Source organism: Python bivittatus, unplaced genomic scaffold, assembly GCF_059951505.1.
Source record: "Python bivittatus isolate LINGU-HERP-01145 unplaced genomic scaffold, Pbiv_v1 ctg000090_np1212, whole genome shotgun sequence".
NCBI classification, from domain to species: domain Eukaryota; kingdom Metazoa; phylum Chordata; class Lepidosauria; order Squamata; family Pythonidae; genus Python; species Python bivittatus.
Genome location: NW_028277046.1, coordinates 4,434,537 through 4,453,916, shown reverse-complemented (window position 1 = coordinate 4,453,916; position 19,380 = coordinate 4,434,537). Strand labels below are relative to the sequence as shown.

The window sequence follows — 19,380 nt, the reverse complement described above, 5'->3', positions numbered from 1 at the left end:
TCTTTGTTGTGGTTTTCCAAAGTATTATTCCAAGTCACAAAGCTTTTCTCCCCCACTGGGAATGTGTGCTTTTTTAACATGCAAATCTCACTAAAGTTTAAACTGTTGCTTGCCTGTCTCCATCGCCAATCTCAACTAGGTTTGTGGGGAGGAGGCAGAAAGGAGTTAATTAGTCATTAATTTGTTAAGCTCTGCCAGGCAGAAACACTGCTGCTTCTGTGCATGGGAAGGGAGGGTAACTTGGCCTCTCTATCTTCCAAGTTCTTCCTCACTTCCCATTGCTGGCGTTCTCTCCCTCTCTCCTTTGTGCACCAAATATAGCATAACTCCTCTGGAAAAGCCAGGCAAGAGAAGAAGGGAAAAAAAAAAGATCTGGTCCTAAAGAAAAGATATCCAACCGAAGAAAAGCTTTAAAGGAAAAGGGGTGAGTTTGGAAAAGAGGTCATATGGAATTCCATCGCTATTCTTTCCATTCCGAGAGAAATTGCTCTCGCGGCCCCCTTGCTCGGTTGCAAGGATCCTACCTTGCTGCTGCTATTCTCCAGGAGAAGAAAGAGACTACCTTCTCAGTAGAAAGGTTGGTTTCAACATCATGTTTCTTCTGAGTGAAAACTATTGTGAAGACGGCATGAGAGCGACTACTGGTTTCGTTCATGTTCGTAGCTGCCACCGTCCTTAGGAAGGAAAGAAGGAATGTTCTTTTATGCTTAGAGGGGAAAAAAAATCAGAAAAGACAACAGAAAAGCTGCTTCGGAGGGTTGGCCCTGCACCCACCAGCCAGCCTCTGAGCCTACTGGAAGCTCTCAGCTTCTCAAAAGAAGAGTCTGGACGTACAGATTTGTTTCCCCCAAATATTCTCCCTGGTGAGGGGAGCAGATCTTGGTTGAACAGGAGGGCAAGAGGAATCACAGGACATTTTCCAAGACAAACCTGCAGATCCATAAAGCTTTGCCCATGTTCTCCAGCTGAAATTCAGCAAGGAGTTGTATCATGTACCATAAGACTGTACATTTGGCCCAAGACTGTCCCCGCTGGTTACACTGTTCCCCACAGCGAACAGAGGTGGGGAAGTTCTGCCTGCTTCTTTAATGAAATCTCTTTTCCCCCTTCTTCTCAAACACTTTAGTAACAGCTAAATTTAAATTTGAATTTATTAGAATTATAAGGCCACCCAATTCAAAACAGCTGCTTTGAAGCAGAATAATTACTGGGAGGAATTCAGTAAAGCACCCTTGGCAAGCACATTTTCTGAAATGGTTCAACTGTATCTTGGGTTAATAAATAAGCCTATTTTTATATAGAGAGCATATTTTTTCAATATAAAGGAAGTTCTTTTATATCCGGAACAACCAACCAGAAAAGGTTCCAATAAGTATACTTCTTTATTTCACCCAAATTGGGGCACCATTATAATTATGTTTGAAATAAGCACAATTTGAATGTGAATATATTAAGGGTACCAACATTGAGAAGATGAGTAATTTAACCAATCAAGTTTTCAAATACTTCCTCCCTGCCAGGCACCATGACTGAGTATGAAATACAAATGGTTTGGCAGGATCCCTGAAATGCAGAGACACCAACCTCGCTTTATTCCCAGCATCCATGAGGTCTGCAATATCAGTGTAAGAAGTGACAGCAAGTTTGGACAGGTCTTCTACATAAGGTCCAAGTAGTGGGTGCTCCCGGACCCGCAAATTCCCTTTGTTTTTGGGGTTCAGCAAGTCTCGAACTCTCTCACAGTAGATCTCCATGTAACTGACCTACAAAGAAAGTTAAAACACAGAACACCCATAGAAAATGAGTATCACCAAAAAAAGGGGCTACTAGTACAGATGAAGTAGGTAATACGAAGGGAGATAGATTTCAAAAACTTCTCCAGAGGGTTAAAAATGCTCATTTAGGAAAGCTCCATTATTCATCGTGAGGGCACTTCAGAACCAAGACATCAATAAGTATTTTGAGAGCTTCTCTAGATCACTCAGGTATCTAAGGAAAAATGAGAGGCATTGCAAGCAGCTATGACCTAAGTACCCACACAAATAGCTCTGAGCTCAAGGAGCCATCTTATATAAAATTGGACCACTCTTTCAGACTGCCCAAGATAGTCCACTCCAGCGTTTCTCAACCCTGGCAACTTTAAAATGGCTGGCTGGCTGGAGAATTCTGGGAGTCTACACATCTTAAAGTTGCCAAGGTTGAAAAACACTGGTCTACTCTGATGGCAGTTACCAACTTCAACCGTTCTCATTTCATGACACCCAAATTTGGGGATTTGAAGGGGTAGCTGAACTTCCCCAGGGCAACCCTTGTACCTGATGTGGACAAAAGGCAACCCACTAGATATGGTTCGATTCCAAATTCTATATAACTCAATCAGGGATAATGAAGCTGCAATCTAACAGAACCTGGAACAAACATATCAATAAAGACAAGTCAAGCAATACATCAGGGAGCAGCAGCGTGTGTGTCTACATCAATTGCCTTTAAGCTCTTCTTGTAGAATTCTCCAAGCACTTGGTTGGCCATGATGAGAATAGGATCAGGGGATAAATGGGCTTTTGAATAAGTTCAGGATCAACACTAACATTTCCATGTGAAAAAAGAAGGGTGGCTTCTTCTGAAGGAAGAGGGGAATCCAAGATGTATCACCTCACCACAGTCTCCTTTCCTCAGCCAGACCCGAAGGCTTAACCTTGTGGTTTGCAAGTTCACACCACAGGAGTCTGAAAACAATTGCCCACCATCTCCCAAAAGTAGAGTGCTGCTCCCAAGTGTTCTGAACATCCTTTTCTTTACAGACTTTACAGGCTACAATAAACATGATATCGCTTGATATTTCTTGGCATATCCATTTTTTTGGAAGGGGGTGGGGGCAAAAGAGAAGCCAGGATGTTCCATCTTGGGAAGACCCAGAAGAAAAAGACTGCTTTTCACTTTCCCACATGAAATCTACCCTGGCCCCAAACACCTCAGAAGCCAGTAAGCTGCAGAGAGCTTAGCAGAAGCTATCATTGTTTTCCTCAAAAAAGGAGAGTTATCAAAACATGGAATAAATGTGCACAGCAATGTACTATTTTTACACAGGCTGCATTTCAATCAACGGCCAATTACGGACATAAACCTCCACTGAGCAACTTTGTGAATGGTCTGGAAGGGCCTCAGGTTAACAGGAAGAATGTGTTTGTTCAGGCACAGCACCATCTATTATGCTACCTTCCGATTGTCTACATTCTTTGGGCCCCGTGGCAATCAAACCCTCCACACACACTCCCCATGACGCAAAGCACGCCTAGGCTTCCTCTCTAAGCAGTAAAGAAGCCTTCCACCACTACGCTAATATCCAGAAACAAAGCAAGAGTCGAGTAACAAACTTTCTGGCATTCCAAAACTATCAAGGCATTCATCTCTAGCTCCATTCAACACCCAAACAGTGGTTCCCAGCTTCTAATACGGAACAGCTTTGGTGTATTTTTAAGCCTCCAAATCAGGAGCTGTGAAGTCGTTGTGAAGCGCTGAAAAAAAGGTAAGAACCTTAAGAGAAAGAACTAGCCGCTCGGCATGACTGCCCGTTTTGACTGTAAGAGCAGCAATGGTGGGGTTTTTTTTCCTTCTGGGCAATGAATCAAGGCTCTACAGACATAGTAGAATCACCTACTCCAGGAAGAGGTCAAAGCAGAGCATAGATCCCGTATCATCCAGAGTAACTTTCTCTGCAAAGCAGTGATTGGGGCTGTGGGTCTGTTCATTCCATCACTGATTTCTCTTAGCAAGCTAGCCGCGATCTCATGGCGCTACTACAAATTTGAGAATTTTTATGCAAAAACTGGGCAGTGCGGAAGAAGAATGGCCATATTGAAATGATATCCCAAACTGGATGGTATCAGAAGAAACAAAAATATCCTATAAGTCAATCCTATCAAGTAAAAAACCCTTCATCCAACAAAAATGTTCTGACAACGCCGAAAACCAGATTCTGTTTTTGAATCAGTATCTCCGAATCTCCTAAAAGAAAGGGAGTCTGTATTCCAACACTGCAGCAGTACAAACCCATTAGGCCCACACAGTTAAGTGCCAACCTGGGAATTTTCTAATTCTGCCATAAGGTATTTCTTGATTTCTCAACAAGGCCAGCTGGACTAACACTTGCACGCCAAGTATGGAAGTGGGGCTGGTCTTTCACAAGTCCACTTTTAAACCAAAGACCCGAATTTCCACCAAGTCAACCTTTTTGTGCACACATGCACACCGTCTCTCATACTCACCTCCACAGAGTAAGACATTTCCTCATTGCTGTTGTCGTTGATCTTCTCAAAGAGCTCTTCACAGAGCTATAAAGAGATTGAGAAGCCATCAAGCTATAGTTATGCAGAAAGGAATCTTATGATGTTTGTCCATGACCATTCACCTCTCCCACCCACCTACTCCAAAATACATTGATGGATTCCTAGTTTAGTCCCACCCAACCCAAATTCCTTACAGGTAAACCTATTGACCCTTTCTATAGGTTCTCATTGTGCCCAAAGTGGGAAGGCAGCTTAAGGAAGAAACAGGCCTTAAAAACCCAAATCTGACCATTGAAATTAGGAATGTGGGTTGCAATTCCAAAGGGTTATGATGATGTTAAATCTTCTCTATTCCAGCTATAAAGCATTAACACTGCCACTTATTTTTAGAAGAATCCTTTGAATTCGCCTGTGTGAAAAGTTTCGACCAGTTTGGATGTTTTTAATAGCTCCACTAAGTCGTGGTCACTCAGGGTCCCCATTTCTTCCTTATCCCCTTCCTGCACCCCAAAAGAATAAAGAAATACCAAGTACACAAAGCTTTCAAAGCCTAGAGCCAGGAATCCTAATTATATATTCAAAATAAATACAACGTACAAAAGAAATTGCCTTGAAAATATTTGCTCTGGCTTCCTTTCTTACAAGCACAGTACAGAAATTTCAGTGGACACAAGATCAGATAAGATCACTTCAGTCAGAGACACCAAATTCTACAGCTTTCAGTAAAGATGAGACACTTGTATCTACGTAGCCAGAGCAGGCAGTCCCAATTTGTGAGAAGCTCTCGTTCAGTATGCACACGAAGCAAAACTCAAGCTTGTTCAGCTTTCAAGTGAAATCACTGACATTAAGATCACTACTGTATAATGAAGTGAAGGAAATGGTGTTGAGTGCACTGCTCTGTCTGACAGCAGAAGCTCTGCCTGCTTGCAGATAAGAGGATTTGGGGCCCTGTTATCTGGGTTCCCATTGCAGTGGGGACAGAGTGAACGGCATCTGAGACTTTCTACATGCTCAGTGGGTTGATCTATAGCCCCTCCCCCATAGCTCTTATTTTGCCATAAGAGATTTTCTAACCGTATGTTTTGGTGGGCAGCAACTGATTCGCAACGTGCGGAGGGTTGACCTGGGGAAATAGCTGCTGAAACCATTTGAGAGGCAGCAAACTTCCCGTTTCGTGCAAAACTGTTTGGGAATGAGAAGGTTGCGGGGTTGCCAATCTGAAGCTTCCAAATGTGTACCAACAATCAGGGCTCAGTTTAACTTTTGTTTCTTTGTTCTTCCTTCTATTTCAGAGACCCACAGCTTGAACACCTGGCTAGCGTTTCATTTAATCCATACGCAGTTTCTAGCTTGAACCAAGCCCTTATCTGATTTCTCCTTTGTATGTTTTATCAGATGGCTGGCACATTTTCAAACACTGTGCCAGTAGCTTTTGCTGCTGGTCCTAGAGCAGAATGATTATTCAGATCAACTATTCGCAAAACAGTTATACAAGCTTAGCCTTTGCTCCTCCGACATCCCTTACAGTTTCTTTCAACTTACCCAGCATTACAGTCTGGAAAATACTGTCTTCCCATGTCAAAATGGCATTGTCTTTTGAAATTATTTTAAGAAGTCAGTTGGACAAAAGACAAATGCATCTGAAGACGACTATCGTTTCAGTGTTTTCTACAAAATGCTTACCATATATCCCAACTTCACTAAGAAGTTCAACGTAATAAACCAATAAAACACAAACAGAGTTACAAATTCAATGAAAACGAAATACAGAGTGGGTTGTGTACCACTCTTCACACCATCAGTTTTAAGCGTCATTCAAAGGCCACATTTTAAGCAGAAAGAGGCATTCAAGACTCACAACTAACCACCCAACTGCCACCGAGACAGGCTGCACAATCTGGAGGAAGACAGGAAGTAGCAAAGGCATCATTCGCTTGCCAGAGAGAAAAGCTGGGATATCCTCCAAGCTTCTGAAAGGCTCACGCAAAAATGTTTGGGACCCGCAAAATAACGAGAGATCCAGTTTACCTGTGGGATGATCCCTGCCTGGTTCTCCTCCTGCTTCCCCATCATGGTGTAAGATTTACCGGCTCCGGTTTGGCCATATGCAAAGATACAGACGTTGTAGCCTTCAAAGGCATGGAGCAGCATTTCTTTCCCAATATCATTGTATACACGATTTTGAGATGCGAAACAAGGATCCTCAGACTGCAGGGATTTAAACAAAAAGGAGTCAATCCAGATCCTCCTGAAATGGAAGAACGTTCATGTAGAGTGATGGAAAGAATAAACAAATCTCATAAAAGAGCTCTCTAGAGAAAGGTAGCAAGATTTTTAACATGTTAGTCAGGGCTGGGAGTAATCACCATTGAGGGACAGCATCTCATCAACGCATAAAGATTTTCTACCAGAGTTAGGCTTACTCTAATCTTGTTGGGCTACAAATGTCCACCATCAAGGAATTCCCACTACTGCTCTCAGATTGTTTTATCAGTGAAAAGTGAAACATTTTATACATACAAAAATTAATACAGAACTGGATATGGCAACCTTGGCAACTTGGCTGCTTTAAAGGGAATCAAGATGGCTGCTTTCCCCCCCAACTAAGAAATTCTGCCAGCTATGAAACTTAGCCAGCTTGTGCAGCTGTCCCATGTTGACAACCCTGTTCATTAAAGCCATTCTTGCCAATTTTGTTGGAAAACAGAGAACCTTAGCAAATTAGTACTGAGGGCAAATAGGGCTGGGGAAAAAGAACAAGCCCAAGTTAGTTAAATCTGCAGTTTTATACAGCTGACTCTTTTCAAGAAATCTGAAAGAACTGGAAGACATTAAAACGTTGAACATCTTCTGAGCCACCCAAACAATGAATGGGAAAAGGAAGGGCGTATTGTTCAGCAAGGCTAAACAGCTAAAATATTTGATGAAGAGAGAGGTGATAGCAGAGGGCAAGTTGTGAGATCACTGTGGTATAACCACATTTTACTATGCTATTTTTATTTGTACAGTACTGCAGGGCGCAAATCCCTAATACCAAACTCCTACCACTGCCTCCGCTGAGAATCAAGAGCTTCTGAGTTTACTACAAAAGAGGGTCTCCAATCTTCAGTCTTTCCATATTACTATTTCTAGAGAATTCTGTGAGCTACAGAGTCTTGCCAGCTTACAGCAGCTCCAGTCCCACCCACCTCTATTGCCAACTTTTCAAGCACTCCTTAACTGAAAAATATCAAGGGGCTAAAAGGGGAAGCCAGTGCCAGACCCTCCAGTTTAAATGGCAGTTGTGTTTTATCAGCTTTACCAAGGAAAAATAAAGCAGACAAAAGACTTCAGAAGGCAAGCAAGTTCAAAAAAGCAAATGGGGGGGAAAAGTGCTACTTTTTTTTAAACAAAGCCTTTAAGCATGACATAATTCGGAGCAACAGCTGACCAGCAGGAACATTTTTCCCACTGAAGGAATAAATGAAGCAGAATATCTCTAAACAAGATGATCACTCTACCATGTTCTGTATGGAAAATCAAAATTATTACTCAATTAACAACAGAAAGAGGTGGGGGAAAAGAAGGGCAGGAGTTCAGAGGATTGGACGTGTAACTTCAAGGGGGGGGGGAAGCAGAGGACTCTATAAGGGACCCTACTTTAAGGGGTAGAATAATCAGATATTGGGAGCTGTGTATTGGGGAGTGGCCAAGGCAAAAACCATCCATCTCAATACTGTTCTTCAAAAATCAGATTCAAGGGAAGATGCTTCATTTTCATGTCTCCCATTATTTAGGGTAGTAGTTTTAAAGAATATTTCCGAAAGATTTGGGGAAAGGATACTGCACATAAATTCCACCTATTCTATGGAACAAGGTTGCCCATTTCCTCTGTGAGTCATTTACGAGCTAATATATTTCTTATCTAGCAGTTTGCTTTATCCCAAAGGCAACGTCTGGGTCTCTCTGAGATGATTTTGCAGCAATGTTTTACTGATCTGTTTTCTTTTCTGGGAAATATTCCTACTTTGTTTGATTAATGCAGCAAAATACGATGCAGGTTCTGCAGAGAATTAACATTTTCTCTACACGCGAGCTAAAAATGTTCAGTCATCTGCTCTACCCAATGCATAGATTTTCCTTTTCTGGAAAAATCAATGATCCAAGTGTACAAAGTGCTGTGGATGGGAAGAATCAGTTTTCACTGTTTTGATCTGTTTAAGGACACTGAATGGCAGTACCACAAAGTCCAACAATTGCTGGAAGTCAGCAAAATCTCAGAGGTAGCTTTCACAGGGGATATGGGGGGCTTCAGTGCCTGGAAACGGGCATGCTTTCATGATCTGGTCTAGTGGGAGTGCAATGGGGAGCACAGTACCCTGCTCTTAATCAGCTAAGCCAAGAGATTGAAAACTCATCTTTTACTGAGTTATAAACATTCCTGAAGGAAGTTTATACATAGATTCATACATGGAAATTGTTTGCTGTTCAAATTCCTTCTTGGAGCTGCTTGGGCTAATCCTCTGTCTGCAAGGCCATCCTTGTTCACGCTCATACCTCACATGAAATTTAATATTTCTGATCCCATGCTAGAAAATGCATTTAGATCAAGAAGAACCTTGGCACTTAAATGGCTAAAACCGCAATCCAAGCAGAGGAGAAAAACAGCTGTTGGCTGGAGGAGGGAAAGAGAGAAATATCCAGCCATCAGCTGTAGGGCTTGTACCCCACCTTCAGAAGGAATCTGGGTCCAAGACAATACAGAAGTCTTACCGAGGTGTGGGACCAGTATGAGTAGTCAAAGCTGAAGGATTTTGGTGTTTCTTTAGGGTTCTTTGGGTTCAGAATACCTGGAAGAAACAAACATACACATTCACCATCCAAGAACTCTGAGGAACAATCAGAATCAGCTCCCACCTTCTACTACTTGATACTTTACTACACTTGCCCACCAAAACGTGATTCACAAAAGATTATACGTCATCTATTTGTATTAAAAAGCATTGTGCAGAACTATCATAAACAAGAGTAATACTATCACACACACCCAGAGCCACAGTTGTTTGAGTTGGGCTCCATATTAATAAATCTCTCAAATAAATAGAACCAGTATTGCTTGGTGGACATTTGACTTGCTAAATAACCCACTTTGAATCCTGTGGGTTTATTAGTTTTGTTTTAATTTTACTGGCCATTCTATTAGCTTAAGTTCTGTTATTTCATATTTGTTCTTGTGGGAAGCCATCTTAAATTCTTACCAGAAAGGCAGGATATACTGTAAAATGTTTTTAGCATATGTATATAGGAATAGCAGAAGGCAGATGAAGCAACTTAGCCATGAATTGGGATTTCAGTTTTGAAAAGCTACTAAGCTATCCAGTAACTGAATTCAGGGCCACATATATTTATTTATAAGATTTACATGGCCACCCATGTTAAGAAGCACGACTCTGGGCAGCTCACAACAGCAATAAAACCCCCCAAATCATACAAATAATAAAACCAAGCTTAGCGCCAAGAGTCACTGGAAAAGACCCTAATGCTTGGAAAAATCAAAAGCATTAAAAAAGAGAGGTGCCAACGGAAGACAGGGTGGCCAGATACTATTGCTGATAACACAAGCGTGCACTTACAAGAACCCAAAGAAGCAGTTACTGACAGTCAGTCCTGACAAAATTTTATCCATTTTTCAGAAGCTGCTGAACAATGATAAACCAGTTTCAATAACAAGCATATGCTGGAGATCATCAGATGTAACAGGTTTGCAAGGCAGCAGATAGGCACTTTCTAAACTCTCGAGTATGCCAAATATAATAAGGAGTGTAAGAAATCCACAGAAAGCAGAGAGATAGACGAGATGTCAAAAAATAGGCCATCCTACTGAGAATTTCTGGATTGGGGAACGAGGAGAATTCTTCTTTGAACTATAATGAAGACCCACAACCCTCCCCCCTGTCCGAGCCCCAAACAAAAGCTGGCACGCATTAGTAATACAAAGCTCAAGGGCTCCTGGGAATTTCACAGCAGGGCATTCAAACCTATTTGGAAATGCCTGTTACAATACTGAAATAAAAAGCTCCTGAACTTATGGATTTTGCTTTCAGAAGCTCAAGATTCTATGGAAGAACTGGAGCAGGCAATGAAAAGGAGGAGGAGGAGGAGGAGGAGGAGGAGGAGGAGGAGGAAGAAGAAGAAGAAGAAGAAGAAGAAGAAGAAGAAGAAGAAGAAGAAGAAGAAGAAGAAGAAGAAGAAGAAGAAGAAGAAGAAGAAGAAGAAGAAGAAGAAGAAGAAGAAGAAGAAGAAGAAACCAAGAACACACTAGAGTGGCATGTTGAAACGTGCATTGGAGAATAAAATACGTAGAGCACCTACGCACAGATTCTAATAGAAATATTTTTTTAAAAAGACAGAGAGACCCATTTGTTAATGCTTTCCCCTTCATAATGCCTACCCAAATACGCTCCTTTGTTTTGTCTTTTGATTGATTCATTGTCACATTTCTAAGTTGCCCAACTCCAAATGACTCTCAGCAGATTCACAACATAAAAAAACACCGATTCTGCAATACAGGTTTCGGAAATGAAAAGAGTACATATCAAGGTTGTGCAAAAAATAAGATGATCTCTCTCTCCAAGCTCACTGCCAAACTACGAAAGAGGAAACAGAAGGGGGAAAAAAAGCTAGCAAAAGTCTATGAGATTCTCATTATCAATTTCTGTCATTTATATCCTGTGGAAAGTTGGCCAAAATTTCCAGGTGGCTTCCTGAACTTTCCTGACAACACTAAGCCATCTTATCATCTTATCTGGTTTTGTCTTCACACAATCTATGAACCCGACCACCGATTTAATGAATCACGGTAAAAGCACACTGTGGCATAAGAGATGTATGAATGCACCTCTGTATTCTGGGACAAAAAAACTTTTTAACAGTCTTTCTGGGTTGTTGCACTTAACAATGCAAGAGATGTCTTTGGGAGGGAAGATAAGATGGTGCGAACCATCTGAATTTTTCATGCCGTCTTTTATGGAATGTGAAGGTTGTGTTATATGTGTTTTATGTGTTCTATGGTTTTTATATTTTTAAAGCTGCACTGGGGTGGCATTTAATTTCGTTGTACAAGTAGTACAATGACAATAAAGATTTCTATTCTATTCTATTCTATTCTATTCTATTCTATTCTATTCTATTCTATTCTATTCTATTCTATTCTATTCTATTCTATTCTATTCTATGTACTGCCCAGTCTGTGATGTACATCCTGCAGCTGGCAACAAAATCAGAAAGGATCCCTAATCTTTGATCATTATCTTCTCTTTTCACATGCTCTTCCAGCACCCTGTTAGTCACTACAGTATTTAAATTTTCCACTGGTGCTTTATGCCAGAACAGGCCTTCCATGCAAGCCAGTGGAATGGGAACAGGATCCATTTGCGGACCACAAATAGCAACGGTTGCTACTGGGCCTCCCCCTGCCGATTCCCCACTGAATGGGTTTGCCTTATGCTGGCGTTCTTAACTTATGAATGCTGACAACTAAGCAAAGCCCAGGATTAATATCACTTACACAAGGGCGTCACATGGGGAAAAGATACGTGGCTTTCGATAGCAACAGGGAGATTAACGTGGAGGCAAACAAGACTGGCAATCCAAGGACTCTCCCACAGCAATGGTCCAAACCAAAATTACAAAAAAGAATAGAGATCAGGCACTCAAGCTCCCTGCAGGACTATGACTTTGGGTCGGCCATGCTCTCAGCCCAACCTACCTCAAAGGGGGGTTGGTGTCATGGGGAAAAACAGGAGGAGGGAGCGCTATTTAAGTCACTTTATATTCCTAAATGAAAGGCAGGATGTAAATCTAAAAATAAGTCACAGACATTTCCACTTCAATGATCCGTAATAGAGAGAAGAACAGACTTCTGCCGAAATCTCTCTAGTTCAGCATTTTGGCTCTTCATTAAGCACATTCCTATAAGCAGCTTATGAATGACAGAAGCATAAATGAAGTCACCGGGCAAAGCAGGGATTGGTATTCATCATAGCAAATTACAGTGGAACCTTGGGTTACGAACGCTTCTGTTAACGAACTTTTCGGGTTACGACCAGCTCTGGCCGCAAAATTTTGCTTCGGTTTGCGAACTCCGCCTCGGGGTACGAGCAGGATATGCGGCCATTTTCCCTCCCGTGACACGGTCCGCGGCCATTTTTCCGCCCCTGACACGTGGTCCACGGCCATTTTGCGCCCCTGACACGTGGTCCACAGCCATTTTTCCGCCCCTGACATGTGGTCCACGGCCATTTTCCGCCCCTGACACGTGGTCGTAGGGAGGAGGACGCTCCCTCCAAGCAATAGCCACCTCCCTGTCCTCCACGCCAGAACGGATTAACGGTAATTACATTGAACCTTATGGGGAAATTTGCTTCGGGTTGCAACCAATTCGGGTTGCGGCCAGAGTCACGGAATGAATTAAGTTCGTAAACTGAGGTTCCACTGTACAAGATTTGAAAGAGGGGCACTGCCTGTAGTCGAATCAAATTAGGAAGTTGCTGTGGACAAACTAAAAGAAGTCTAGGCAAGGTTCACGCGTACCAGACAAGTTTTAGATGTTCTCCACAGCCCTGCCAAACCAGGCAGTAGGAGTAAAGTAAGATGCCACGGCTGTTAACACAGCAGCATTTAGGTGCCCTTCCCTCCTATGCTGACCCACATACGGATGAAACACTACACTGTCATCTCTTCATCAGATAGCTTTCCTAATTTTTATTTTCCCTGGCCGGGTTCCCACAAAACATATATTCAGACTAAACCAACCACATCATGGTTTAGCAGGGTGTGTGAATCCAACCAACTGGGTCGTTTCTTTACATCTAGCCCTCTATGGCTGTATTTATGTTAAGTGCTCAGGGGAGAGGCTATGGAAATCCGCCTCAATGCCAATCTTGCTGGCCAGGAAAGGCTTCTTTTAAATCGCGGATGGGCCAGAGGGCCTCCAACATCTCCAGGCGGAGCCCCCAAAGCTCTAACAGCAAAACAGTCAAATTTCAGGGGTGCAACTTCAGGTTGTTTGGGGAGAGCATTAAGAGGGAGGATGGGAGCAGTTTGCCATTCCAAGGTCTTGTCTTCGGAGCTGGAACTGGAATACCACTTTTTTTAGAAGAGCTTTACGCAATCCCAAGCCAGCTCTGGGCCTGGGAGCCACAAAACAGCATCTATTTCAGGTAAATGTCAGCACTGCACCAATACATTCGTCTGTAAAGCAGGGATGGAATATCTCGATCCTGAAGGGTATATTAATAGGAACACTTCTTAAAAGCAGCGACTTGATTCAATTCAAAGCCTACAGTGGCCCTTTGAAGTCAATTATTCCCAGTTTGCCATCCCTATGGCAACAGCTTCAACTCATTTCATTGAGAAAATAAGACTCACACCGAAGCGCTCATATCATCATGATGCATTCACTGGCTTGGATATTACGAACAGAGATATTTTAGGAGCTCAGAGCTGCCTTGTTTTGGTTTTTAGGTTAGTAAGAAGAGCCCTTATGAAATGGATGGGAACGCTTGGCACAGAGTAATTTAAATAAAATCTGACATGAAGGAGGCCATCTGGACTATCGGAAAGCCACATAAACACACTGAAGCCAACCAGGAAGGGTATGCCTGGTATGAGATCTGAACTAGGAATCAAAAACCAGGATTTGATCTTGATTTGACCATCCTGAGTTATGACTGACAAGCCATGATACTAAAAACATTCCAAGTTTCTGTGGCAGTTGGACTAACAGGGAGCAGCAAAGTAATAATACACTGCTAATATACATGGCGATGTGTGCCAATGTGCAAACAGTTCTTCTGAACAATTTCAGAGTTTCCACACTGCAAATGCAACAGTCCCATTTCAATGCATTTGTCCTGTTGCCGTTGTCGTTTTCCTACTCCAGATTGGTTTCTTCAGTTTGGAGGCACGGGGCTCCGGGCTAATAATTTAATTACACAGAACCTTAGAAAAGGAGACAGGGAATCACAGCAAGGGCCTACACGAACCGCTTGCTTGTTGTTCAACAAAATTAATGTGTTTATCTGGAATTTGAAAAAAAAACCAACATGGCAATTAACTCTTCTGTTTGCAAACCACCCCTCAAATGTCTTTGTGTTACAACTATAATTAGTTTCCATCACTGCGGCACTAAAAGCAACTTGGAACATCACAGTTAACCCTGGCCACCTGCTTTGGAGAACGCTACAGCTATAATAGTATTTTATGCTGCACTGTAGTTTTTATAGTAGTTTTTTTACGCTGTACTGTAGTTGCCCTTCGGTAGAATTCACACTTGCTATTGGTTAATGTGCAAAACAGGCTTTCGTTGTCCCACCTACCAAAGTCATCTGGATTGTTTTCCCTGTTTCACTGCCATATAATCATCATTTCTTGCCTAGCCAGACTTGCTCAGTCTTTAGAGGTGTAGACTCGCGGCTCAAGAAAGGGCAAACACACATCATTGATAGCAAATAAAAAAATGGAACCCAACTTCTCTGATTTCCTCCTTGCCTTCTTGTCAGGCTATGTTTGACTCAAGGTAGGAGCAAGTCCTCCCCAGAATCATCATTTTAATTAATTGAGTTGTCTTTAAAGGGGGTTGCATATCATAATGGCACCCTCCTGATGTCAGCCAAGCTCATTCTTACTGGCCATGGAGTGGAAAAGAAGAACCCACTCCATTAGCTCTGACACTCCTCCATTCGCTCTTAGCTGCCATCTGGCTCTTCTTCTTCTTGACCTACTTCTATATAAGAACAGTGATGTAACTTTTAAGGACACGCATCCTGTCTTTTATGTCCTACAAACTGGGACAGTCAACTTTTGCGTGCCAACTCTGGGATAAAGTGTTGGACCTGTGCAGCTGATAATCTGAAGGCTACAACTGCTGGAACTTCACTTAGCTTAATAAAGATGATCCTCCATCGGCTACCGTTATCCAACAGACCGAAGCCAGCGACAACTTGTTAAACGTAGCAAGGTTTGTTTTTCAATTTCGTCAGGCGCTGACTAGAGTAGTCTCCAGAGGATCAAATCACAGAGTATGAAACAGAACAGTAGAGCTTTCTGCCATTAAAAACCGTCTAAATCGCGTGACCTTAATCCTGGAAAACCAGAGGAATTAAAGCAAGAATGGGCTGCTTTAGATTTCACTGATATTCCAGGAAGCCTTTGTTTATTTTTTAACGCATGGATGTTAGCCGTGATTGTGGGCAAGAGTTCATATTAGAATCCTTGAAAATATACCCGGTCAGGATGTGTCAATTTCCACTGTCAAATACATTCCAAGTCTACTATCCAATCCTGCCTCAAGTAGACTAAGAGAAGCAGAAACTTTTAATATTTTATCTTCATTCCTTCATAGCATATGTATACAAGACAAATTCAGAACAGGGAAATCTTTTAAGAATCTCATTCCAAATGCTCAAGTTTCTGTTTTTACTGAATCCATTTCCAATCCATACCAAGTCAACATTATGCAAAAGGCAAGTTATTCATTGCACATGATAACAACTTCAACCACTGAATTATGCAGGGTCGGATTTAATTTTTGATCACGGGCCTCAACTCTTGATTTTGTTCCAATGGTTACTTTTTTTAACTGACCACCAAGCAGAACTGAAAAGCCGGGCCTCTGAAATTTGTGAAGACCTTTCATTCATATTTTATTTTATGCTGAGACTGTTCGCTACCCAGAGCCTTCAAGAAAGGGCAAAATACAAGTGAATAAAGATAAATAAAATAAAGGTAAGAAAAATGAGTGATTAATATGTAATCAGAGCATGGGTGTCATGCTCATCCTTCTGTACCATTTGCTGCATATTTCCAAATGCAGAATAATTTCAAGTCAACAGAAACAATCTCCACTCTCCCAAAATTTCCCTATGCTTATTCAGCAAGGAGGGACCCAGTAAATCCAAAACTCCTTAATTCTAAGTAAACTTATTTAGGCTTCACAATTCACAAAGCTTCAGTCCTCTTATTGAGAATGGATCAATTAAAAAATAGAAATTGTATTATAACAGAGAGTTGAAATTATGAAAAAGGTGCCTACTTTAGTTTTAAAAGAAAAAACTGACACCTAACTTGTAAAGTTTAAATACTGCCTTGCCTAACCTCTGTTTGGAAAGTACAAATCAAATAAATTCCTTAACATACCAAAAGAAAAAAAAATCGGGGGCTCTAATAGTAACAAGTTCTACAGCACGCCAGCTTGGAACACTGACAAGAAAAATTAAAAAATTAGGAGATAGATTCCAAATTGACTAAAAGTATCAAGTTGGGATTGTGAAATCAACTTTAAAAAAAAAACAAGCAGAACAAGATGCGGCCTCAAACTGTAATCAAGAGGGCTTGGGAAAGAAAAGATGAACAACCGACCATCCGGGTGACAGTGTTGTTTGCAACCAAAAAGTACAGACTCCTTGAAGTTTGTCCAATCAATAAGAATTGAGCTTTTAACCTTCCAAAACAGAGGCAATGACTGGCAGGCTGAAAGATTACCATCTGGAGGCTTTCTGATTTGACAGATGGGAAATGGAGGCTGAACAATAAATGATGTGTCCAACATCACACCATGAGTCAGTGGAAGGGAAGAATACAAACATAAGTGATCCAGGTCTACAAATGTGGTGAAGTGAGTTAATCAAATTAGGACCAGGGAGATCCACATTTAGCTCCACACTCAGACAGAAAGCTTGCTGGGTGATCTTGCTTCAGTTTTCCAGTGTGATAAAAGGAACTTAAATAAATCCTCCAAGTCAATTTGGACTAGAGGTTACTACTTGATAAATGTATTCCAAACCCATTGGCTCCCATATATTCCATCCCACATGTTGAGGGGGATATCTATTAGATTTGTTCACCATTAAAAAAAAAAAAAAACAGGATGAGAAAGACAGGGAGGGCAAAAAGCAGCAAAAAAATAAGCAGCTTTCAAGCTTAAGAAGTGCCAAATCACACCCTTTATTTGGAACACGAAGAATGCTTTTTCCCCCCTTAAGGATGTGACTAGAAAGCCTTGGACGGCTTACAAAAATCTAATTAAAATAATCTGAAAGCAGAGTTCACATTACTTCAGAGCAAATGGAGAGAAAGAGACTCTTCTTGGCTTCTAGTCCTGGACTGGCATTTTTTTAGTTCCCTGAAATAAAGAAAGCTCCGTGCACATTTATGGGATGGCTTAGCCTGGAATGCTGTTGGATTTACTCCCCTGCTTTAGGAATTGCAGTTCTGGATCAGGAGGGGAAAGAAGGGAGTCGTGTGGAAGACGAGGACAGCCGAAAGCTGCGGGAAGAGCTCTCATCCTCAGCTGCTCTTGCAGATCCAGTTGCTATAAATACCAACCCTGCAGCTGGCGTTTCAGGAGAACCATATGCCTTACTCTTCGCCTCAACCTGAATAACCACTAAAAGCTACGGCCTAAATTCCATTTGGAGCTTTTATTCTCTGCCCGCAAATGGAGGCTAGACACACTTTGCAACCGGGTCCACAGTTTCTTAATACAGAGCTCCGTGTCATATCAGAAATGGAAGACTGCATATGTCGCCACCGCTATGATATACAGCTTTCACATCTGGATGTTGACTAGAATGGAATGCAGGGCAAAAATGAAAATCAATCTAAGAAGTTCTTGTTTCACAGGAAAAAAATTAAGAACAGCTCAAAAAAAAAAGGAAGAGACTATATCGGAAAAGGATCCATCATCTTATGATTATCCTTCATTTGAAACCAGGTCAGCGTTCTCCACCACCAGCTTCCAGCAGCTGCCTACTCAAAAATACAGCACTCTGTGTTATTCTGCTCTGAAAGAATAGAACGCCAAAGTTCACTTCTGGGTGCATCAAATTAAAGTTCGAAGGGATGGCTGCACGGCTGCATTCAATCAGCTTCCAGATTTTTGAGATACAGAACCTTAAATTGTAAAAACTTTTAGCCAGAGCTTCCATTTTTTCTCCATTCAATTCTCACGCACATACACACAAAAACCAAGTAATATCCTGAGCTGATTTTGTCTGGGCCCCAGTGCTAAGCAAGGTCAGACTTGGTTAGTATTTGGATAGGCGATTCCAGGGAATCAAGATGGCTTGTTAGACTGGGAAATCAACAAAAAATTCCAGGAGAAAAATGACAAACCACTTCTGTATTATTGGCAAGAAACTTACAAGTTGGCACACTCCAATCTCATTGCTTTAATGGGTTCAAGTTAATTCAGTAGTCACAAAGACAAGATACAGAGAAAGTTTCGATCATATAAAACAAGAGACTGCTCCACAGAGAGGAAATGTTTAAAACCTAATTTTAAAAAAGCAAATGAAATTTATAACTTGAATTCAAGTCGTTTTGGTTTTAAAAGGACAGCAGTGCTTGATGTACGGCGCTGATAATATTGTGCCTGATGCTTCATAAGCTATTTTGAGGACTACAAAAAAACGGATGGAACTTTTAAAGATAATCAGTCGATGAAAGGTCCAACTAATTATCAGCCTGTGAAGCAATAAACACAACAGCAATTACAAGAAGCTGAGATTCACAGCATGCCCCTTGAACTCAGAAAATATTTTGTAATCTACATAAACATTAACTGAATAATTCAATGAGCTGGGCTTCTGGGGGATATACCCTCCCTCCAGCTGCTAGATTTGAGGCAAGCCATTCTGCTACATGATTTGAAGCACAAGGCCAAATTGCTTGGGAGTGGAAGCATAATTGTGGTGTTTCAGTTGCTGTCATATGATTGAACGACATTCCTTTCCAATTACTAAAGAGCTTGAAGCTGAATCACCAGAATGACGTCATAAAAGGATACAGCACTGTATTCCAGAGCAATCTTCTATATTGCTTTTCAAAGAGGAAGCCATCCTCTTAGCAATAGAAGAAATTGACCAGAAAAGAGCGGAACAGACATCGAATCTCAAGTACAGAGTCATGGCTTCTGCCTTTAAGAAAGGTTAACTGAATAAAAAGGAAGTCTGGATCCTAACTGGACAAGAAGAAGAGAGACAGGGAAAGGTTAATCAAACTGGGGAAACCACATATTGGTTGAAGAACAAAAAGACCCATCAGCTTATGC

At 41.5% G+C, this 19,380-nt stretch overlaps 1 protein-coding gene across 19 annotated transcripts in view; it reads right to left on the bottom strand.

Moving 5' to 3' along the window:
• KIF1B (kinesin family member 1B) overlaps nucleotides 1–19,380 on the bottom strand; it is an 83,705-nt gene that overhangs the window by 54,739 nt on the left and 9,586 nt on the right. For all 19 annotated transcript variants that reach the window (XM_025163141.2, XM_025163149.2, XM_025163157.2 and 16 more), the window contains exons 3-7: nucleotides 9,042–9,118; nucleotides 6,318–6,497; nucleotides 4,266–4,331; nucleotides 1,585–1,763; nucleotides 563–674 (exon numbers count right to left, since the gene is read on the bottom strand). In XM_025163141.2, coding sequence (XP_025018909.1) covers nucleotides 563–674; nucleotides 1,585–1,763; nucleotides 4,266–4,331; nucleotides 6,318–6,497; nucleotides 9,042–9,118 — 614 coding nt within the window. The remainder of the gene's footprint in view (nucleotides 1–562; nucleotides 675–1,584; nucleotides 1,764–4,265; nucleotides 4,332–6,317; nucleotides 6,498–9,041; nucleotides 9,119–19,380) is intronic.